We start from the raw sequence: 25,308 nt of genomic DNA on the forward strand, positions 1-25,308 counted from the left end.
AACACTTGCAGTTCATATCTCCACCAGGACAAATTGCATTTGTAGTCAAGTATAGCATTTTGATGATGAAATCTCAAAGCCTTTCTAACACCACTGATTTGTAGATTAACAGCAATATGCATTACAATTAAGAACTTGCAAGGAAACTGGGAATAGCTTACTTTTGAACTTACCAGTGAATCTACAGTTACTGAGAAAATGCACTCTTAAGGTATAAAGGCTTTGAGTTCATATCACTGAAGAAGAAGTTGCATTCATAGCTTAGTAGAGATTATTGTAGCCTTTCAAACACCAATGATGTGTACATTAATGGCAATAGACCCTGCAATGATTGGGATCTTGTTTCCTTTTGAACCTATGTGTGAATTGACAATCGATGGGAAAAAATGCACTGCAAAGGAAGTACAACTAGGGCTTGGTGTTCACATCATTAACAGAACAAATTACTATTGTAGACAAGTACAGAATTTAATGATTCTTTCATATACTGAAGTACCACTGATTGATTGAGTATATATGCATCACAAGAATTCATAACAATCCATTTGAAGCTTACTTCTGATCAATATAAAGGAAAACTTGTGTATTCATTTTACATTTTTTAGCATTTATTCATTTTACAAAATAAGTCTAGCATTTATTCACTTTGCTAAACATTTTTTAGCATTTATTCATTTTACTAAACATTTTTAGCATTTTGGCATTCAGAGGATTCAGCAAACTATAAAGTCACACCAACCCATTCCTTCTGAAATAACTGCACTCAGTAAAAACAAATGCACTTATTTTGACTTCCGCACCCTTTGCCTTGATTATTTTCCTGTGTGCATGGACTTCATAAAAAAAAAAAAAAATATGTGTTTCTGTAACCCAACGGACCCTCTTTTTTCCATGCCAACCCTAATGTCTATATGGTGTCAAAAAAACAAAATTAAAAAAACAACAGTTTTTTGGCATTTCTGTTATATGGAGGTTCAAAATTCATTAAAAAAAAATTAAACAACACAGCTGTAGCTACAACAAGTTCGGTATTCAGCGGTGTCAAAATAAAGGCATCAAACCGAATTTTGTTGAAGGAGATGTTACCAGAAACAAAGAAATTTTTTTTAGGCCTCAAACTGTAGTTATGCGGTCATTACTATATAAACTGAGCCAATTCAAGCTAAAATGTCTGAATCTATGTAATTAAGTTTTGTATAAGAGCATTGGCAATTTGAAATTCTAATTTCATACATGCTTGCAGCATGCGTAAGTGTTATCTTAAACTCAATTGTCCACAAGCAATAATTTACTGCTATAATAAACCAAAGCAGGAAGTTCTTTTTTCTCCTTGCTGCATCCTTATGGGCATACCGTTATTGTTAATAAATGCTGCTACCAGTAATTTAATAAATAAAGAAGTCTCTTTGGTAAAATCTTTAATTACATTGATTTCTGAGAAAAGCTTCAACGACATTAACTTTATTCAATGTATTCAAATGTTGTTCCCTTCGTTCTTCAGTGTAAGTATTTGTAAGAATCGGGCAAAACGGGAAAAATTAGTAAATGCATGTCAAAATCAAACTGATCTGACAATATAATTTAAATCAAAGGTGATTTTTCTTTTTGAAAAGACGACTATTTGATATCTGCATCACTGGATTTCAGAAATTTATCAATAATGTTAGAAAAATGAGGTTTTTTTACAGAGATATCTGTCCTTGAAATGTTCATTTTAAGTTCATTTCAATGAAAACCAAAATGATATGGACTATCTTGTTTTCTTTCCTTGATTCTGATAAATAGCCAAATTAAACTTAATAAAGAGCTGTGCTTAAAGCGCATGATACGCCCGTTGCCCTTTTAACTTGTCCTTATGCTTTTAATGAATTTATATGATGAACTAGAAATACTGTGAACCCTGTCAAATACCCCCCCCTCCAAGAAAAAAAACCACCCAAAAAAAAAAAAAGTGAAAAAAAAAACAAAAACACACAAAATTTGGCACTATCAAGGCTACCTCAAGTTCAAATAAATTTGATTTTTCACCCATACATTTCTATTTTGTTTAAACACACTTTTCTAACAAGGTTACCAAGTACCTTTTACATTTATTAGTCGATCATCATAACAAATGGTCTGTTTTAAAAGATTTTTTTTTAAACAACTGATGAAATTACTATGTAAATAGTTAAGAAGGACATGTGAGGAAAAATCCATTAATCTTTGTTTGGACCAAAGTTATAGACTTTAAAAATGAAACCTGACTTCAAAAAAATTTATCATTTTTAAATCAGTTTAATATTTTTTATTAAAAATTAAAGAAAATATATATATGGTCACCCTTGTAACACATTACATATCATCCCTACTTTAATTATTTAGGTTGTAACATTGTCCTGTAACACTTAAACCCAGGATGACTGTTTTCAAAACAGAATTCCATCAGCTGTAGCATATTGCTCATATTTCACAACTCTTACATACTGCAAATCAGTCAAAAATGGAATTGTTATTGATGAATTATTAAAGCCCATTGATTTCTAAGAGAGTAGGTTTGCAAGGTTAATTGCTACAGCAGTTAATGTTTGGATGAATCATGCAACATTCCTTCAGTCTGGGTGTTTATTGAAAATCAATGGCTTCTATATCTAACAAGGATATCCAAAGTTCTGTCCATTCAGTTTTGGCTTAAATTATATATAAAAAAAAAACAGGAAACGAGTTAGGAAAACTCAGTAATAAACTGATATTTAGGTTGGGCGGATGAAAAGGCAAGGTCCAGTATTGTATAAATAGATCTTGTGTAGGTCTTTTATACAATAATGGTATACCTGTGTATAATGTTTTTTTGGGGCCCGCTCCAGCTTGTCATGTGGGGTGAAGGTTTCCTCGTCATTCATTTGGGACCCATGAGTGGCCTAGAACTGACATTTTTTATCCCTTTGGGATTGTTGTCTCTGACATTTCTCATTATATTTTGAACTTTATGAGGCTATAATAAATTTTCCCTTTTGAGGATGAAGAGCCATAACTGCAGAAGTTGGATGACTTATAAATCAATGTAATGTATAACTCACTAAGCCCTCTCTATCTTAATTCTAAATAGTTAAAGATCAAACACTGAGTTGCTATATGATACATCACAAGGAAGTTATATATGGCTGATCTTAGGTCTTTTTCTTCTACAAAGATCAATGTTTTACACATCAAACATTGATAAAAGTGTTTCCTTTGACATGCAATTTTAATAAAGACAAGGATACAAAAACCTATTCTTACACAATAATTGGTCTTTATGATGTTTAGTTAATTTTGAGTGCAAGGAAACTAAACAAAGGTCATTCAGTATTTAAATTTAACTTTTCTTCTGAACGCTAAGTTGAAGGACTGACCTGAAAGTAAAAAAAGGACCAATATATCCAAGAATAAAAGGCCGGCTAAGTCGCAGGACTGACTGGAAATCTATGGAATGACTTATATTTCCAACCCTAAAAGGGTAGGCTAAGCTGTAGGGACGTTGTTTAACTCAAGATGATCTACTTAATGAAAAGCTGCTTAACATTTCAATGTAGCTTTTTAATAAAAACAATATTCTGAAAGTACTGTACTCAGTACTATATAATCCCATAACTTCAGAAAAAAATTCAAAGCCCCCTAACATGAGCAAAAGTAATTAGAACATAACAAAACATTAATATGATCCTTCACCAATCAAAAAACATTTTAAAAATACCAAAATTAAGGCATTAATGGAACATTAAGTAATACCCCTCCATGTAATGGTGAAAAAGTTAAATGACAAAATGTTCAAAATGGCCGGACTTGACTTTTTATGAGCAACTCGGTGTTTCTAGAAAAGCAGAGGACGCTTACCCTACTGGTGCACCTGGTCCATGCTCCCAGTTTTTAGTGGAGTCCGAGTTGCTCATTTATTTTTGTTACTTTGTATGTATTATTTTGGTTACTTTATGTTCTTTGTTGTGTATGTCTGTTTTCCATGTCTGGTCTTTGTCCTTGGATTACATTCTTTTGATTACCGCTATAACCTTGGTTCCCTTGATCACTCTTTGAAACTACACTTTGACATTTTGTGAAAAATCTAACTCCACCTTATTTTATGATCCTGAACAACTGTGCATCCTTTAAAAAGAAATTCATAGATATGTTCTCAAGTTACCATCTGAAAAATAGGAAGATGGGCAGATGGACAGATGGAAACACAACCTTTTGAAAGGTATAGCATAATACTTCACAACTTTGTGTGGCAGGAGTATGAAAATCTGTTTTTACATTGACAGAAGACCTACAGTCTCATTAGGTGCTGACAGTAGGAGATTAATAAAACTTTCTGAATGAATCAACTTACAGAAATTAAAAAAAGAAATCAATGAATAGTATAGATTTTACATCTTCAATAAAGTTGAAATTGACTTCCAATAGGGATAGATAATACATTATTCTATACAAGTCTATTTTTTCCATGGAAATCAGCTGGAATGATGGGTTTAAATTAATGAGGTCATTCCAAATGACAATGTATTGTTTCATGGATTTAAACTTGATGTTATTATTGTGGTGTTGATGTTGATATAAGAATTACTGGGAGGTTAATGACAATTTACATAGCGAAAAGGTCAAATAAATCAAGGCATGATGTTGATCTTAAAAATTATTGCCATGTTTTTGGGTTTTTTTCTTTGTGGGGGGGGGGGGGGGCAGCACAAACACGTAATACATGGTTACAGTGCAATAATTAATAATCTAATAAAAGCAATGAGACAGTGAGGGTTCCTGAGGTTAACAAAAAAGTGTTGGGGGGGAGGGGGTCTAATCCATACAATGAGGGTTCCTGAGGTTAACAAAAGTGGGGGGGGGGGGGGCTAATCCATACAGTGAGGGTTCCTGAGGTTAACAAAAGTGGGGGGGGGGGGCTAATCCATTCAGTGAGGGTTCCTGAGGTTAACAAAAGTGGGGAGGGGGGGCTAATCCATACAGTGTGGGTTCTTGAGGTTAACAAAAGTGGGGGGGGGGGGCTAATCCATACAGTGAGGGTTCTTGAGGTTAACAAAAGTGGGGGGGGGACTAATCCATACAACTCAATATTTCTTCAAACATTCTAGTTGCCATGGAAACATACTGAATTTACAGTGAAACCTGTCTATACTAAGCCTATATGAAACTGAAGGAAGGAATTTTTTTGTTTTAAAAAGGTTGTTGGTTCATATAGGTTCAAAAGTATCGAAATTGATATGAAGGACTTCAGAAGATGATTGTTTTTGACAGGTTGTCAGTTTATCTAGGGCTTGGTTTAGCCAGGTTACACTGTATAACTACTGGCATTAAAGGTGAGCCATATAAGAAACACAGAAGCATACATAGCACCCAAAAAATGACTGGTGCTGCAAAATGATTAAAATATCATGTTTTGTACTGTTTTTACAGAAATTTTAGGTACTGCATGCCATAAAAACAAAAATGAATTAACTAGGCATTATGCCCCTGAAACATGCACTGATTTGTGTCATTCAAACCCCTCTTTATTTACATATCAAGTTAACCAAGAAGATACTAGATTATATCTTTATTCTAATCTTAAACTTTTAAGAGAAAATCAATCCTTATACTTTAATGCTTATTGCATGAGTAAAAGTCTTCTTTGTGGAAACATTTCAACATGCAAAGTCATCATACAACAAAAGATAATTATCAACCTTTATACAGGGTCTATATATATTACAACAAAATTATGCAATGTAGCATATGCCAAGCTATGTATTGGAACAGGTGACCTTGATCTTTGATCTAGACCTTGAAAATTAATATGGTTCCAGATTCTAAGAAGGTTATTAATTATAGAGTAAGAAAAAGGATAGTAAAGAATTTCAGAATTTCACATTGACCTTGAACTTTGACCTTGAAAATCTTTAAAGATCCATACAAGGATGTTGATTTCAGAGATGCTATTGAGAGACAACCTTGTTGACCCACATAATGATCCACTTCTCAAACATTTAAACCAGGTCTGATGTAAACCTTGAAAAGTCTCTTTTTGTAGCAATTGTTTTAAATCAAGACAGCAGTAGAAGATTAATGTTATAACCAACTCACTTTGTAAAATACACTGAAACCTGTCTAAACCAAACCCTTATTAATAAAAAAACATGTTTTAACCAGTCCTCTTATATCATTTTAAGAGTAGTTTGAATCTGGGATATCCATCTCACTTTGTAAAATACAGTAAAAACCTGTCTAAACCAAACCCTCAATAAACTGAAATCCTATCAAAACCAGACTTTTTTTTTATATCAATTTAAATGTAAGATGAACCTGAGTAAACTGAACACCTGCCTAAACCAAACCAATTTCAAAGTCCATAAGGGGTTCTGTTTAAACAGTTTTCATTGTAATATAGACTACAACAAAATTACTTTAAAATACAAAGTATTTGATAATTAAGGAATTTACTTATTCAGTCTTGTAGTACATCCTAAAATTTACAATAATTACGCTGACATTAGGAAAGCTGTCGACTTTAATCAAATATCATCGCAATTTCCTGCAATCTTATAAATACAAGACAGTGACATCCGCAGCCAACAAGAAACAAATGGACAGAAATCAGACCCAATAATTTCCTTAATGAAAAACACAGACCTTGACTACTATTTTAGATGCAAATCCTTGCAGTATAAATCCATAAAGTCTAATGAAAAATATTTGAAACAGAGAATCCTAGGCAACAGTTGCAATTATGGTTCTACTGAAGTCAAAATGTATATTATGGTTCTACTGAAGTCAAAATGTATATTATGGTTCTACTGAAGTCAAAATGTACACATAACAAGTCTGAATTTGTTTAGTAAAACATGCTATTACAAATACAACTAAATTTTGCAACAATAAAAGTGTAAAAAACAATTCTAAAATGAATGGACAGATTTTCCAGGACTATTGTTTGGAAATCCACTTATTCTATAGCCTCAATATGCATGGTGCCCCGTGCAGGTCCGGGTGTTAAAAGAATAGACCTGCAGCAGCGCTAAGCTTGTTGTAAAAGGCGACTAAATAGTGCTCAGAAACCTAGGCGGGGGCTAGGCGCTCTGCCCACAGAGCAACTGGGATGTGTGCCCCAGGTGGTGGAATGGGGTACCCCTGGCGTGTTACATGCTGGGGTTGTCAGGCTATAATACGGAAAACCTGACCGCAAACCGTGGTGGTGCGCCGTGTTGGGAGGGATGCCGCGTTCCTCACGCGTTAAAGAACCCTGCTGTGGTGTTCGATAGGAGTAGGAACCTTTGCGCTCCGCCACAGGAGGCTAAATTGCCCGACCTTACCCATCCCCCTTTTTCCAGTGGCAATCAAAATTTGTCGACCCTATTGTCCTTGTGGCCCATCCTTTTTTTTCATTTCATGTTCGTTTTGTCATCCATTTCATGTTCATTGTCTGAATATAGCTGAAATATTGCTGCTCGGACGTTAAACCCCAACAAACAAACAAACAATCAATATGCATGGTAGGGCAACCTTCCACTCAATGGAACAAATTACCAGATACGGGTTTAGGATTTCAAATATATATGCCCATGTGAAATTTGCAAAAATCATAATTGTTTTTTTTTTAAATTTGTTTCTAAATGACAAGGAAAATGCTCCTCAAAAAGGGAAAAACTTATAAACCAATACATTGAGAAGGGGAGTCTATATGATGTGCTTATGGTCTTCACCCATTACAAAATGTTTTAGAACATTCTTGTCTAAAATGAAAATCTGCTCCATACCGATACAAAATGTTTTAGAACATTCTTGCCTAAAATGAAAACCTGCTCCATACCGATACAAAATGTTTTAGAACATTCTTGCCTAAAATGTAAACCTGCTCCATACCGATACAAAATGTTCAAGAACATTCTTGCCTAAAATGAAAACCTGATCCATACCGATACAAAATATTCTAGAACATTCTTGCCTAAAATGCAAACCTTGTCCATACTATACAAAATGTTCTAGAATATTCTTGCCTAAAATGAAAACCTTGTTCATACTGATACAAAATGTTTCAGAACATTCTTGCTACAAATGTCACAATTATCAACTGAAATCAATATTTTGACAAGTTCTAATTCAATAAGCATCTCTACCCACTTTAAATGCAAGACTTGTGCATCTCAGAATATTCTAAATCCCAGCTGAATAAAGCATTATTAATTCTGCATTTGACAAGGAGGGGCGACTTTACTCTGTGAATTAAAATTAAAATAGCAGCTGCACTGCAGGCTAATTTAGGTCTACAACCAAATAATTGAAAGACAGGAGACTAATTCCAAAAGTAATCTTCAGTCTGCATTATTGAGGCCAAAATCTTAAAAATCTAGATTTATTGTCCACAATACCATCATGGCATTAAAGTATCAGTTTTCATCCTCATTCAAAATTCAAATTTTATCAAGTTGTGAATTTTACTAAAGCATTCTTGTCTTCAATGTAAATTCTGAAATTCATGGGTAATTTAAATTTGTACCAATGATTTTAAATGTAAACAATGCAGGTCAAATATTGATTTTCTAATTTGATTTAAGTTTCCAAGAACCCGAGACATTCAATAACAATAATTGACATTTCCTATTCCCACTTCATGTGTTTGGATATCTTTTATGTTAAAACTAAGGTTTCAGGTTAACAATGACATTTATTGTTAACAACATCAAGTTTTTAATTCATTTTAATTTTCAGGAAACCCTCAGTCACTTGTTTCCAGCATTCAATAAATCATCATAGTTTATTACTGTTACATACAAGTATGTTTGTTGTTTTACAACTTATAAATTACAAGTCTAACTAAAAATCATGCAGAAAGAGCAAAATGTGATAGATTGATTGTTTTATTTTGGATTCACTTCCTATGGGAGATATTTCATGCATTTCAGGAGGAAAATGATTGACCAATAGAACAGACCATGTTTTGTACTAGTCTGACAAACTGTGCCCGACTTTTATTGAACGTAAGCTCACAGGAGCAACACCCAACTCAGACAGTAACATTATTCCGATTTTGATCTGACTTTGATCCAACCATCATCCTATACCTTTCAAATGTGACCTACTTGGCTGAGAAGCAGTGACTACCAAGTCTTTGGCCTACATGACTATACCAGTGACTCCAAGCCCACCAGTTGACATATTATACCTCATGCTTGGTGGAGAAAGCAAAATGTGATACATGCATACCTTTAATACATCAGTTACCATCATAGACAACAGCATGAATAATCATAGCTAAAAAATTCTTGCTATGAACTAGAACATTTTGAAAAAGGTGGTAGGTGGTACATGTTTAGAATTTTTTTAAAAGAGGGGTTCAGGCTATCATTGCACATTTTTGCCCAAGTTTTGCACAAAATTTCTTAATTTTCCAACAATATGAGTTCTAACCCAGGGAACCTTCCTCCTAGATCCTCCATTTCCATTCCTATTGGAAAGAACAGTCCATGGTTAGTGTTTGCCATATCAAAGTACTTAAGGACGTTGGCTACTCATGTTCAGCTTGAATTGTCAGACTTCTCTGTTTTTATCCATTCATAGTATAAATATTTTTTTGCCCAGTGACCTCCTATTTTCTTTCATAATTTCATTAGACACACCTTAAAATATGACATGAGAAGTTTCATGAAATACTGACCCATCAAATTTTTCTATTTATATTGTTCAAGCATGAAAGACCTTTATAGATTTCACAACCCTTTGAAATCCTTGTTAAACAGAGCACCAAACATCCTCAAGATGAAATCCAAACTACTCTCTGATTACTGGAATGGAATTATTTTCAGTTTTAAATTGACATCTAGAAGTATTAGTGACAAAATACTGCTCTCTGTATAATTTTTAGATGGAATTAGTTTCAGTTTTAGATTGACATGTAGAAGTATTACTGACAAAATAGTGCTCTCTGCATAATTTTTAGATGGAATTATTTTCAATTTTAGATTGACATCTACAAGTATTACTGACAAAATACTGCTCTCTGCATAATCTTTAGATGGAATTAGTTCCAGTTTTAAAACTTACATACAACATCAACAAAAACAAGTTTTGTAAATTAACTTTGGTTGTCTTTTCCAATAATAAGATACATGAACCTCTAAAGCTAAGACTCCCCTGGAATAATCTGATAGAAAATCTGTCTTTATACATTTAAGGGTTCTATAATTCTATGGTTTACGATTCCCCTTTGACGCAACCCATCTGATGTTCACAGATACAGACTTTCTAAACAAAGATTGTTGCCAGCGAATCATATTACATGTATCACAGATCAATAGAAAATCTGAAAGCACACCATGAGCAAGTGGAAAATGTAAAACCACTGAAGCTGCACTGTACTGTAATTACCACTAGTATCAAAGAGAATAAAACAACATGAACAGAGAGAACCATTGCCAATGCAACTTTACGAATCGATTCATAACAGCATGAATTGATGGATGATATCTATGCAAGGGACCAAGGGACGCTGTCCAATGTCGTAAATTACATGATGAATCTGATTAAGACAAGTCCAATTAAAGCTCAAGCTGATATATTCCAGATCAATGTAGATCCATCCATCTTGGATTTAATTCTCAAATTAGAAACAGACCTTTATACTGGTAGGCAAAATTGAAGCAATGTTACTCTAGGAAATCACAGTGTCAAACCATATTAGGAGCAATCCATCATTAGGATCTATACTGGTATACAAAATTGAAGCATGTTCAGACACTAGAAACTCATATATTAGTACAGCGGTTGACGGAAACATCTCATCATGATTCATTAAGCAATGATTGAATGCAGCTTTGGCTTTCATGCACTTTCTATAACTTGCCAAGAAATCCTTTATTTAAGAAGGGTAAGGGACACAACTCTTAAAAATCATAAAAACGTGTGAATTCAAAATTTGACATCAATCTCATGTAGGCATCAAAATAACTTGGACTGATTTCATTCTGTTTCAAAGCAAAGCTTGAAAGGCTTCGATGAAATTGAATATGATACAAACATATTTCTGATTTCAAGAGTTATTTCCTTTACCCTAGGACAACCTCTAGGCAGCCAGATAGAACAAAATAAATGCCCCTCTTAAATATAGTCTTCAGCCTAATTTAAGGGAATTTAATTAGGGACTAGACTTGCATGCCCTATTAATATAATTCAATTGCTTTAAATTACAGCTTGAAATTCACCGGGAGACCACCGACTAACATTAAGTATATACATAATATATTAATATCAGCAAAAGAAATTTTTATCAGTCTCAGTAGGGAGATCAGACGATGTGATGCTTATCTTAAGTAATTGAGTATATGTAATTTAGTACTAGTTTCTCTCCTTGCCACTTCTGTAATAGTTATTCCTGTTAATTCGATCTTCATGACATCCTACGATGTTATAAATAATCTATATTTGGCAACAAGAAGACATGATGAAATTAGTTATTCCTCTAATACAAACTGTAGCATTTTATTCTCCGAGTCTCTTTATAGGCACTTTTCACTTGATTGATTTTCATAGTCTGTTTTTCACCTTCTGCAAATTGTAACATCTTTTCCCTATAGTTTCCAAATAGATATTTTTTATTGATTAATTTCTATGGAAAAGTCTGTTTTCTTAATTCTCATACATATAGTCTCCAAATACATACTTTTTTATTGATTAATTTCTATAGAAAAGTCTGTTTTCTTAATTCTCATACAAACTGTAGCTTTTCATTCAGGAAAGTTTCATAGTAGCCTAGATTCTCTCACACTGAGTTATTGAATAGAGAAGGTCTGTCTTTTTATCTTCTGTAACAAGTAAGTTTATTCTGTAAGGTTTCTTACTAAAATACCATAAACAACATTGATTCCAATTGTATGCTTGTAATCATATCTACATTTATAATATAATGATGTGTGATGTCAAAATTGTAGCTAAAATTTCTCAGAGGGGGACTGTTTAATCGGAGGGATCTCACTAACCACAGTTCATTTTCAATAGTAAAGGGACATAACACTTTGACATACTTTTGGCCCCCTACTAACTGTATCTGAATTTGTGAACATGGTTATATAATTCTGCAGATAAGTACAGAAGAACTTGATGATGTATTGAGTTTCACCATTTGATTGAATTTTTTTCCATGCCTTCAAAGCTTGCTCTAGATGAAATTTATTCTTCTTACTCAGACCTATTATGTCATTTTGCCAGCACTAAATTCATAAATCCTGCAAAGTCCTGCTGGATGTAACTCTCTGTCAGACTGAAACCAGGCTCTCAGTGGCTTTTATTTTATATTTCAAATTCATGTTTATTACGGACTTTGTTTTCTATTAAGTAACAAACCAAAAGGTCAACTTACATCCACCAGAATATCTAAAAATAAATACTGTATTTAAATTGAATTCAACTTAAAGTATTACTGCAAAGTTATTTTAAAATCAAATTTTACAACATACTGGATGTCCCTATGGACCAATACAGAAACTGTTCTAAAACCTTGTAAATTTTCCATTTCATCAAAATTCTCGTGAAAAAAGCTTTCAGGTTGTTGACTTAAAATCAAAATCAATAAGTTATTGTTAATTTCACCGAATTCAGAAATTAACTTTCTTTTTAGCACATCATTAGCCACTTGAGTACAAAAAGACCACAGTATTTAACTGGAAAAGCCTTAATTAGAATTCTATTAGCAGAATATGGTACTGTTTATAAGTGGAAAACATTAGAAAATGTATCCTCAGGCTAAATGCATACGACATTTTCAGAAACTTGTCATTTTGTCAATAACTATTATCATTGGCTAATAACTGACAACAGAAAATGTCTTAGAGGTTCCTGGTATAGAAGTAAGTAATATAAATGAGTGAATTATCACATCTCCATTCAAAAGGGAAATTTTCAAGTATCGAGAAAGCTGAAGAGATTTTTAAAAATTAGAAGTGTTAGAGCATATTAAGGCCAAGTAAACTTAAATGGAAGATTCTCATCCAACCTTTACAAAACATATGGGGCTGGTGAGAGAATTCTATTCTTTATTTTTTTACCAGATATTTGATAGCTTGAAGTATAGATATGTTCTCAATCCATCACTTTCAGAGAAGAAACATTATTTTAGTCACTAAGAAAATTAAAGATTAGTTTGTTATAGTATCTTAATACTAGCATCTGACCTGATTTTAAAATTCCTGCCCAACTTTTTTTTATTTCTGTCAATTTTTTAGGAACACGAAGGGATGAGAATCTACTGAATACCTTTATTTGGCCTAACTTTTATCCCTGAGATCAACCTGCTATAAAACCTTCATCTGAAATCATGCCTGTACCAGGTCATGACCTTATGGTATTTACCTTGATATTGCCAGTTGTTACATTGACTTTTCTTCGTTTGACTACTGGCTAAAATTTTAGCCTATCAGTTTTGCAATTTTATTATTATTCTTTATTCAAGAACGACAAGGTCTAGCCATATGATATAAAATATAATTTTCTTGTAAATTCCACAGAAAAAATATGAGCGTATTGTATAACCTTAAACTATGTTAATTTCTACTCAACCTTTGTTTTTTTTTTTTTACAGTTAAACTTTAAAAAGTGAAATCAACTGCAGGACGAAAAAACTTAATTGCCAGAGTGGGATATGTATTTATAAGATCTAAAAATAACAAATTACTTTAAAATCTGAAAAATCATATTGACCATGTTTTATCATTAATTGCAAAAAAATGTCAAATAGCTTGTTATTACCAAATCAATATCCTCGAAAGTCGTCATTTAGACTTGTTGCTGTACTGTCTGAAGAGTGGGAGTAAATACCGCAAAGAACTTCTGATAAAAACCATTACTGGTGTTATTGATCTGTTACTGCCAATTCATTGTCCATTTCCCATGTAAATTCAATTCATTAACCCATTTTATTATTATTTCATAGCCAATTCACCGCCTCTTTCCACAAACATTCAGTGTGTTAATTCTATATCTTGATTTATTTTTCACAAGAAATTCACTTTCAATTTCTACATACAAAATAAAATGTATTCACTAAATTTTCTTTTGTTCTTATAGCCAATCCACTTCAAAGTTCCATATAGGCAAAATTCTCAGCTTAAATATGCACTACATATTGTATCCTTTCTACATACCAAGTTTCATAAAATTCTGTTCAGTAGTAAGGTAGGAGTTAAAATAACAAAAAGAAGGCTGATAGTTGGATGCATTAACTGGAGAACTAAGAACAATTCATAACTTTACATCCTCCACAATGAGTATAATTACCTTAACTTACTTTTTTCAATCAATACACTTTCATTTACTAGATTCACAAAAATACATTGACTCAAATTTTATACTTTTTCATAGCCAACTCATAGTCACTTTCCATGTATATCAATTTCATCAACTTAAGTACCAGTCCACATAAAATTCAGACATTGCCAATGGTTCAGTGATTCATGGTGTAGAAAAACCCACCATACAAACAATGCTTTTTCAGTCCATATATGCTATATTTTCACAAAACAATTATTATTTCTGTATTCAGATCTGCTCTTTTGTGAAAATCATAGATTTATCTTCAACTAAAATCAACCAAATCAAACAAAATCAAGAACAATAACTCTTGCAAAGTGACAATTTCATGTACAATTTTTATCTCAAAAATGCAACACCCAAATAAAAATCTATGACCGGATATGTGGTCTATAGCTGTTTCTGCACAAGAAAAGTGACTTTGGTGGGTTTTTGACATGCATGAATCACATCACGTCTGATTTTTATAAAGACTGTTACTTAATGATAGACACTTTTGCCTTAACTGCAGGGTAGCCTTTGTGCATGCCCAGTATATACTTTTGAGAAGAAAATTCCTTTATTCTACCCAAAGTCTTACCTTGCAGAAGTATACTTGTATCATGCATTAAGATAAATTGTCTATTCCAAGAAGTTTAAATTCATTTTGCGATTCCGAAATTCCACTGGATTCCAGACAGGACACAGTAAAAAATTTTAACTCAACATAATCCCCCCTTTTTTCAAGAAAATGGTCTGTGCTTTAGATGTTATGAACCGAACAAATTCTACAGAACAAAAAGAGCTTAGTTTAGAAAAGTTTCACCGTAGTTATATCAGAATAGTGGCCCCATGATGTCTTAGGAAAGAACAGAGATAGAAGATGGATCAATCAGGTAATAACAGATTGGACAGAAAACATTATCTACCTATGAGTTTTCATCAGTCTTCTCATTTACCATTTTTTCAAAAACAACATTGAAGAAAAGCTGAATTAGGTGATGAAATGCAATAATTACATTATAACACCTTATACTTGAAAAAGAAACTAGAAACTATGGTTAACCATCAGAGATCAAGACATTTATCATCAATAGGCCATTAATCTAAAATATATATTATTGGTTGTAGAAAATCATATTCTGAATGTTTCACTTTGAAAGAACATGTTGATAAAAGTTAATGGTTTACATTGACAACAGTATACAAACTCAAAAACATGTTACAGAATAGAGGGTAATTTTTGCAGGTGTGAACTCTCGAGATTTGCTTTATGAAAAGAGTTATCAGATTTTCACAGTCTTTATTTCTCACACCTTCAGACTTAATGGAAAGGAAACTATATGTAAAATATCTAGATTTATTTTTGACAAGCTTTACAAAACCTCACCAAAATGTCGTGCTATACAGTTTAGTGAAGGTGTTACAATTGGTAGAGAACACAAATCCTCCATTTTCATTGGTCCAAATTTTTCAGTTAAAATTATGAAGTTAAACTTTTGGCAGAAAAAAAAAATTAAATTGTAAAAGCAAATAAAATGCTATAAGCAATTCCTTATACTAAATAACAGGAAAATATGTTTGTATAAAACAATCAAAGTGCAGGAAGGTCACACAATCCGTAATGGCCTGGAAAACTGAAATTCATGACAAGTTCTATTTACATCAGCAATTTGATCAGCTTATTATATTTACAGAGAATATAAATACCAAATGGATGCCAAGACTTTTACAATCAATACCTGTAGATTAAATAAATTGCATTTCATTTCTAAAAACTAAACAGTTGAAAAGATATAAGATTAACCGGAAAGCAACATTAGATTGTTTTAATCTAAATATGACTGTCATATTTCTGTCCATTTCTGCTCTATGTCACATCATCCAGAAGCTCCTTCTGTGGAAAGGGTGGGCTATACCTTTAATTTTCATTAAAATTAATTAATACACATGTAGGTCTGGTTTTGTTTAGGTGAGCTAACCCACTCTTCTGGTAATTATGGAAGACCTTATAAGTAAATATTACTACTGTAAGCATATTAATTTTCGGGGATTATGTCAAATTAAGGTATCAATTTTCGTGGTTTCAACAAAATAATTGGCTATATATAGTGTTAAAAAATTCATTTCGCTGGTACTATTTTTCAATGTTTTCTGTCAACTGTATACAGAAATTTGGTGTACTACCAAAATTAATATGTTTACAGTATATTACTCACTGACAGTTTGGTATGATTTATTCAATTTCTTACTATAGTACATTGTACCTACAGAGGTATAGGTGGAATCTGTCATAAACAAACATTTAATGCTCACATAACGGTTCCTATCGAAGTTTTTTGGTAAACCTGAAACCAACTAATGGCTAATATGATTTGTCAAATCTTTCTTACCAAAATCCTAAACAAACACCATGGTTTCAATATGGTTTATTTTAACTCTACAAATCAATGGAATTTCTACAGAACAGGATTTTCTGCAGTCTATCAAGGAACCATTACAATCTGTAGGATTTATAAAATATATCTGATGCCATTGATTCTCCGATACTTCAGTAGTTTGATAAATTGAATGTGTGGTTTGACGAAGGATTGTTGTCGTCATTTGTAACAAAAACATCAAATATATACGGCAAACAAGATCTCGGAATGACGATGGACATCTTGATTGATTTATCTGATTTCCAAGTGAAAGACCAAAAATACCAATGCATTGGAACAAAATATCCAACTGTATGTAAATAATCCTCTGAATATCTTTATAAGGCCCATTAATCACGCCTACTGATAGCGATTTGTTATTTGAGAGAACTGGTAATGTCCATGAAGTTAAATGATTAGAATGTTGAAAAGTAAGTTCAAAATCCTGAGTTGAAGATGAGATCAGAAACTGTGAAGGGAAAACAACAACGAACCATCATTTCATTTATATACAAAACTAGATGGACATAATCTTGTACAATACAAAACCTGTCTGAACTGAACCCTGAATAAACTGTAAACCTGTCTAAACTAGATATATCAGGCAGTCCTATTGCATTTTTGGGACCTGTGTTACCAATACACTTGTCTAAACTTAACCCTGAATAAACAGTAAACCAGGTATTATGTCCCTTCATGTAAGTTTCTGTACATTTTGAACCTGTGTTACCAATACACCTGTCTAAACTTAACCCTGAATAAACAGTAAACCAGGTATATAATATTCTCCATTCATGTCAGTTTCTGTGCATTTTGAACCTGTGTTACCTGAACACCTGTCTAAACTTAACCCTGAATAAACAGTAAACCAGGTATATAATAATCTTCATTTATGTCAGTTTCTGCGCATTTTGAACCTGTGTTTCCTGAACACCTGTCTAAACTGATAATAAAGGGGTTTGATTTAGACAGGTTTAACTTTACCTGGCATCGATTTCACCAAAAGTTACTAGTGTAAAGCATTATGACATCATAATTTACAATCAATTTCACACTTACGACTTTTTGTGAAATCAATGCCAGATCCATACAGCGTATCATGTCTAAAATGAACCCTGATAATCCAAAAAACCTGTTCACACTGGACACTTTTTAATGTTTCTTTATATCAATATAAATGTATTTAAAACATATCTATAGGTAAACCAAAATGTCTTAATAGAACCAATTCTAACATCCAAATGGTGATTAGTTGAACCAGATTTCACTGAATTACATCACTCTACTTACTGTCAACCGTGAAATTTTCACAGTTTTATTTTTACTATTTTCAAGGTAAGACCGGTAACATGAAAACTAAACTGTTGTGAATATTTTCTTCAAAGAACATAATACAGACGAATGATCACAAATTTAAAACTGCACAAAAGAAGATTGATTGTAAAAAACGTGAGAAAAAAAGATGGCGCAAAAATTTCCCGGTTTACAGTAATGTTTAAGTATAGTCAATGAATATCCCTTGACTACAAAATCATTTCAGTAATGGAAAAAAAGCTAATGAATGAAGTAAATATTGCTACGTAAATGTAATTAAATTGCATTACATGCAAGTAAAACCTGCCTAAATTAAACCCTGAATAAACTGAAAACCTGTCTAAAATTAAACCCTGAATAAACTGAAAACCTGTCTAAATTAAACCCTGAATAATCTGAAAACCTGTCTAAATTAAACCCTGAATAATCTGAAAACCTGCCTAAATTAAACCCTGAATAAACTGAAAACCTGCCTAAATTAAACCCTTAATAATCTGAAAACATGTCTAAATTAAACCCTCAATAATCTGAAAACCTGTCTAAAATTAAACCCTTAATAAACTGAAAACCTACCTCAATTAAACCCTGAATAATCTGAAAACCTGTCTAAATTAAACCCTTAATAAACTGAAAACCTGTCTAAGTTAAACACTCGATAACCTGAAAACCTGTCTAAATTAAACCCTCAATAATCAGAAAACCTGTCTAAATTAAACCCTTAATAAACTAAAAACCTGTCTAAATTAAACCCTTAATAAACTGAAAACCTGTCTAAATTAAACCCTCAATAATCTGAAAACCTGTCTAAATTAAACCTTTAATAAACTGAAAACCTGTCTAAATTAAACCTTGAATAATCTGAAAACCTGTCTAAATTAAACCCTGAATAATCTGAAAACATGTCTAAATTAAACCCTTAATAATCTGAAAACCTGTCTAAAATTAAACCCTGAATAATCTGAAAACCTGCCTAAATTAAACCCTGAATAAACTGAAAACCTGCCTAAATTAAACCCTCAATAATCTGAAAACCTTTCTAAAATTAAACCCTGAATAATCTGAGAACCTGTCTAAATTAAACCCTGAATAATCTGAAAACCTGTCTAAAATTTAACCCTGAATAATCTGAAAACCTGCCTAAATTAAACCCGGAATAAACTGAAAACCTGCCTAAATTAAACCCTGAATAATCTGAAAACATGTCTAAATTAAACCCTGAATAATCTGAAAACATGTCTAAATTAAACCCTGAATAATCTGAAAACATGTCTAAATTAAACCCTGAATAATCTGAAAACCTGTCTAAGTTAAACCCTGAATAATCTGAAAACATGTCTAAAATTAAACCCTTAATAATCTGAAAACCTGCCTAAATTAAACCCTGATTAAAACATAAAGCTTTTTAAGGTCCCTTTGAATCAGATTTTAAAACAATTATTTTGAACACTGGTAAACCCAACATTTCTTCAATACATTAATAATTCATTTGTAGACAGGTTTAACAGATAAAAATTTCTTCAAAAATCCATTAACACAACCGGTAACCAGTGCATCTTCATAACTTGGAGTAAACATTCACAATACAATAGTCCTTTTGGCAAAAATTTATTAGGTGTAAAATTAGTCATATGTTATGATGTCATAATAGAAAAAAATATTGCGATGTCATAGTTTATGACTAATTTTAAACTTACAATTTTTTGTGAACAGGACTGCAGGCTCCTGAAAGCCATGCACATTTCCATCACTGTTGAATCTTTTACACGTTTAATTCAAAACGCTTTGTTATATGTATTAGAAATTATAGATTTAGACAATGTAAAGTTATCTTAGTGAATGGGATAAGCAAAACAAAAACAGTGGATTTACACTTAAATCCTAAACATAGGCTAGGCAATTAGAATTTGCTTGGAAACCTATATACCTAAATCAGATCAGGTCAGAAAAAGGCTAAACTTAGTTTTATGACTGAATCTATACAGAGCTATTTCGAAGATATAACTTATTATAAGTAAATGATAAGTTTGACATTCATAAAATAAAACATATAACAAAATTCTCCTTTAATGTCAACTTTAGTATCAAGAAAGATTGGTAGGTAATAAAATATGCATTATCAAAATGTACAATTTATCAACAGAGGCCAAGTAATAAGACAAAACCTAATACAAGGAACTTTAGTAGGTAATCTCATTAAACTAATAACACAAGCTATAGACCTGATTTGTTGTATTCTGTTTGAACATTATGCAAGGTTATTGAAGTTTTATTAACCTTGAGTAAAAATTTTGTTAGTATCAAATTATTTTACATTACCCAGTCTGGCATGTTTTCAATATCTGTTGATGACATTTAGAATGACAAATTGAGGCAAAGCATGTGAACAGAGATTAGTAGTGTCTAACTGGAAATTATGTTAATACACTAATGCCTTGCTTGACACTATCACATTTCAGACATTAAGCCAAGTAAACTAAAAATGGTAGATTCTCATCCAACATTCACAACAAAAATATGCAGTGGTTGAGAGGATTTTATTTTTATTTTGTATTTCTTACCAGATATTTGCAAGCCTAATTCAAGATGTTTGAAGTATATATATATTCTACAGCCACATCAGTTTCGGAGAAGAAATGTTTATATATCACCCAGAAATAAAAGATTTGTGTGTTACAGTACATTTATCTCAATACAAGAAACTGACACGGAAAAAATCCTGATTTTGAAATTCCCATCCCATTATTTTTTTCATTTTTGACAATTTTTTGGTGGGAGGGGATAAGAATCTACAATTTTCTAATTAATTTCATTTGGCCTTACCTTGTAGAAATAAAGAAATTTCAATAATACAATAATCATGATAATTTGAGTACATGTACATGTACTCCATACTAAACATCTAGACAATGTCTACCTAAAATTGTGGAAATAAACAAAAGAAAGAGTAAAGCTACAAGACGAAGAAGCAGAAAAAAGGACAAAATAGAGGAAATCTTGGGATGAAACAATGCCAGGAAAAACAAAATGAAAACAGACATAGAACACAACACAAAAGAAAAGTTCAAACAGAAAGAACCTAAGTAAAAAACAGGTTTGTATAAAAGGTAATAATAAAATTAACGAACTGATCAAATCAATTAAGGCAGTAGTCAAAAAGAATACTGTAAACATACTCATTTTTCGCTATTTTCGTGGTGGACAGAAAACCATGAAAAACAGTACATGTGAAATTGATTTTTAACGCTATATAAGGCAAATCATTTTTTTGAAACCACAAAAATTGATACCTGGAAATATGTTCACAGGATAGAATCTGCAAAAATTAATATGTTAACAGAAGTCAAAAGGAGAGTCAGTATATAACAAATGGCAATATCAGAATAAATAACTGGAATGGCCCTGACTTGGTACGAGCACTTCAAAATGAAAGGTGGATTAAACCATGTTTTAGTACATGCTTAACCTTCCAACATCGTACATAATTTATGGTATATTTCAACACATATGGTCAGCATAACTCAGGTGCTTTAGAAGACTGAGCAGTTATTGCATCTTGCAAAATGACTTATTGTGAACCTAACTTCATTCTATAGAAGCTTCTATCTAAATCTTAACCTGAACAAAGACCATTAATCTGAATGTTCTCTGCATCTTTTTTGACTGGACATTAAATATATAAAAATATCAAATTGTTAATAGATATGATGTGAACTCATGTGGTCTGGAAGTGACAGCAGTTCCCTCTTCTTGGAAATGTTTACTTCTGAATTTCACTTCATGGACGAGCCCCTATCTTAACCTTAACTTACTGTAAATTTACTGAATTTTTGCAGCTTTTTTGTCAAGTGACCATATTACCAGGTATCAATTTCTACAGTTTAAAAAAAATGATTAGCATTATATAGAGTTTAAAATCAATTTTGCAGAAATCGTTTTTTGTGTTTTCTGCCCACAATGAAAATAGCAAAATTAAGTAAACCATAAATATTAATATGTTTACAGTATATGGAGAGAGACCATTGATCTTGATTTCCCAACTTTCTAGACTTGGCGTTTAATTTAACTCTTACGCAATCGTAATATCTTCCCCAAGAAACACACCACATCTGTTTCCATAATATTCTTTGACTTACAGTATTGAACATATTGACTTTCTGTCAACCCATAGAAATAATTCTCCATGAATTTCTCTGGAAAGTTATGCAACCCCAATCTTCCATTATACATCTATCTTGATATAAGTGAGTCAAACAAGCCTTTACACTCTTTAACTGCTTATTATTTATGTATTATTCATTACTATTCAAGTGAGTCAAGCAGACCAAAATTGTATTGTAGAAATATGGAGTGGTGCAAGAAACAGGATAGATACCCATTACTCATCTGTCAATTGTTCATCAATGAATTTCTAGTTAATGTCTTTGAATGTATCTCTTTAATTTAAATCAATATACTTTGAACAGCAGTAGATAAAGCAAACAATGAAAGGACAATTTAGGATGACGGGAGAAGGGGTCCTCCTGTCAATCTAATCAGATTCTGAAAACCGACAAGTTCTCATGTAACCTACAGAATTTGAGCCAAAATTTGCCATAGGAATGATAAAATAACAACACATTACACTATACGGCCAAAATTAGTACACATGATTTTCATATGAATTTCATGTGAAACTTAATTAACATGAATTTATGTGAAAATTTTTGCCTGCGTAACTGCTGAAACACTGCTCACATATACTTTGAATTTCTCACTGCTCACTTATACTGTAAATTACTCCTCAGTAATAAAACCAAACATACAAAAAGGATAAAATACCCATTATGATCCAAAATTACCTAGAAACAAGAAACTGCTGATAATTTTGATCAATTTAAACTGAAAACACAAGTACTCTCATCCTTCAGTTTCGGAAATAATTTTCTTTTATTTTCCCTCTGGGCTTTGACAGCTCAATTGCAGTTTAAAATGAGCTATTTTGAATTTCATAAAGATTTCCAATACTTGGTAAAATCAATTAAAGAAAGGCGTTATGCTCCTATCAAAAACCATTACATCTAAGTCTGCTATGAAAACAGAAAGTGGGAGTTCAATGAAAACAAACCAAATATTTATCAAGACACATGACCTTATCATTAATACATTAAGAAAAGAAGGATAATGTATGATCAAGCCATAAGGGTATTTGTTTAGCCAAGAAAAAAAAACTTTTGGAGTTAGACAGTAAAAAATCTGTTAGACAATGCACACTAGAGATTCATGCACTCCTGCACCTCCAGGTTCAATGTATGGTCAAAATTTGAACTGAATCGTCAAAAAGAAGTTATAGTTGCCCAAAACCCAAAATAAAATGTTGAAGTTTGTCAAACTTACAGACAGTTTGTGTCAAAATATAAATACATCAGAGAAGAAATAATAAATGTTGTGAAGTGGCTCAAATTAAACATCAAAATAAAAATAGGCTATGATATCAAAGTACATGCAGAGGAAACTGCAACACGAAAAAACAAAAGAACAGATAGACAGACTGACGGACAAGGTAAAATATTATTCCCCCTCCATAACTCTAATAGTAGGTTAAGGTCTGGAATAACCTCTATCAGTATGATAATTGAGAAATTAATTACCAGTATGTATTTTTCAAAAGTGGGAATTACTGAAATATTTCAATAGTGGATAAAACCCTAGAGATTCATAAGGGCTGAGTGTAAAAAAAACTGTTATCTCTATAATACACATCAATTCACAGGTTTTTAACATGTCATTGTGAAGTTAACTATGACGCCAAACGGCTTTGTCAACACTTAAGGGGACTTTGTCAACACTTAAGTCTCTTTGACCAGAAACAAATAAACTACATCTCTAAATTCATATTGATTAAAATCTCTAAGGAATAATACAGTATTGGGTTCAGATCCCATCATTAAAGTTAGTCTTAAGGAGGTAGACCTAAGGTAAAGGTCAGATCCTATCATTAAAGTTAGTCTTAAGGAGGTAGAACTAGGGTAAGGGACATAATTCTTGAAATCAGTGATATGTTTGTATCATATTCAATTTCACCAAAGCCTATCAAGCTTTCATTTAACACAGAATGAAATCAATCCAAGTTACTTTGATGCTTACATGAGATTGTTGTTAAATGCTGAATACAAACGTTCCAATGATTTGTAAGAGTTACATCCCTTACTCTAGGTCTACCTCCTTAAATGGAATATTACCATTTATGGAAGAATCATGTATAACTATCAACAATAAATAACAAGGTGTGTCTACCAATGACATGAACATTACATGTTAGATGTAGGATGTTACCTCCTTAACACTCACATCAGTTGAGGATTGGTCAGTCAGAATTTCTTTGTATTAAACATCATCCTTACTGGTTCATTGAAGTAAAGATTTACAGAATAATAGCAGTTTTGAAGTAGAGACAGAAATTATCACATTTCAGTCTGAAATGTGATGTTCTGTCGAGACGTTCAAAACTGATACATTCAGTTTTCTGTTTTATCAGAGTAAATTTGGCATTATATTGTATATTATATATCTTTACAAACTCAAGATTTGATCATTAAATCACCAAAAAACACAAATCTAAAAAATAGCCCACAGATATTTGAGTAAGCACCATTTTACCTGGGTAAGTAGGCAATATTCAACAGATATTTTTTTTGTAGAAATAAACAGAAAAGATTTTTTTCTTTGGCCTAACGTCACAGGCACCCTAGAAATAAACAACACAGATTTTTTTCTAATACCTAAAGTCACAAGCCCTTAGAAATAAACAACTAAGTCTTTTTTCTTAGACCTAATAACACACAACACTATGAACAAACAAGAAATATTTACCTCTACAGAGGTGGAGAAGTCTTTGTCTGATTTCATGCCTTTGATTCTGGTAAATAAATCTTCACAAAGCTGAAAACAAACATGGAGAGAATAGATTATAGTCAAGGGTTCAAATTAGCACTGGTCCAAGGTCCAGTACCCTTTATTTCTGAGGCAGGACCTATGATTTACCTATGGCCTGGACCTCCATATTTATTTAGGACAATTCACTTTCTTATAGAGAACCTATTATTTAAGATCCATAAAATGTCCAGGACTTTTCACTTTTCACTCCTATATATAAATATTTCAAGGGTACAGATTGTGCTGAAATATTTTTTCCAATAAACCTCAGTTGTCATTACATATCATGGATTCTGCACAAACTAGAATTCTGAGTCCACAACATCCAAAGTTGACTTTACTTTTATGTTTTTACCATAAAATGTTACGAGTGTGAATTTAG

The 25,308-nt window shown here is 32.2% G+C and overlaps 1 protein-coding gene across 12 annotated transcripts in view; it reads right to left on the reverse strand.

Annotated features, from left to right (window-relative positions):
* LOC148602050 (kinesin-like protein unc-104) overlaps positions 1-25,308 on the reverse strand; it is a 90,710-nt gene that overhangs the window by 50,355 nt on the left and 15,047 nt on the right. For all 12 annotated transcript variants that reach the window (XM_088556701.1, XM_088556705.1, XM_088556703.1 and 9 more), the window contains one exon: positions 24,864-24,932. In XM_088556701.1, coding sequence (XP_088412827.1) covers positions 24,864-24,932 — 69 coding nt within the window. The remainder of the gene's footprint in view (positions 1-24,863; positions 24,933-25,308) is intronic.

This window comes from Perna viridis, chromosome 12 (genome assembly GCF_037379345.1).
Source record: "Perna viridis isolate PV_CMFRI_1.1 ecotype Kerala chromosome 12, ASM3737934v1, whole genome shotgun sequence".
In the NCBI taxonomy this organism is placed as follows: domain Eukaryota; kingdom Metazoa; phylum Mollusca; class Bivalvia; order Mytilida; family Mytilidae; genus Perna; species Perna viridis.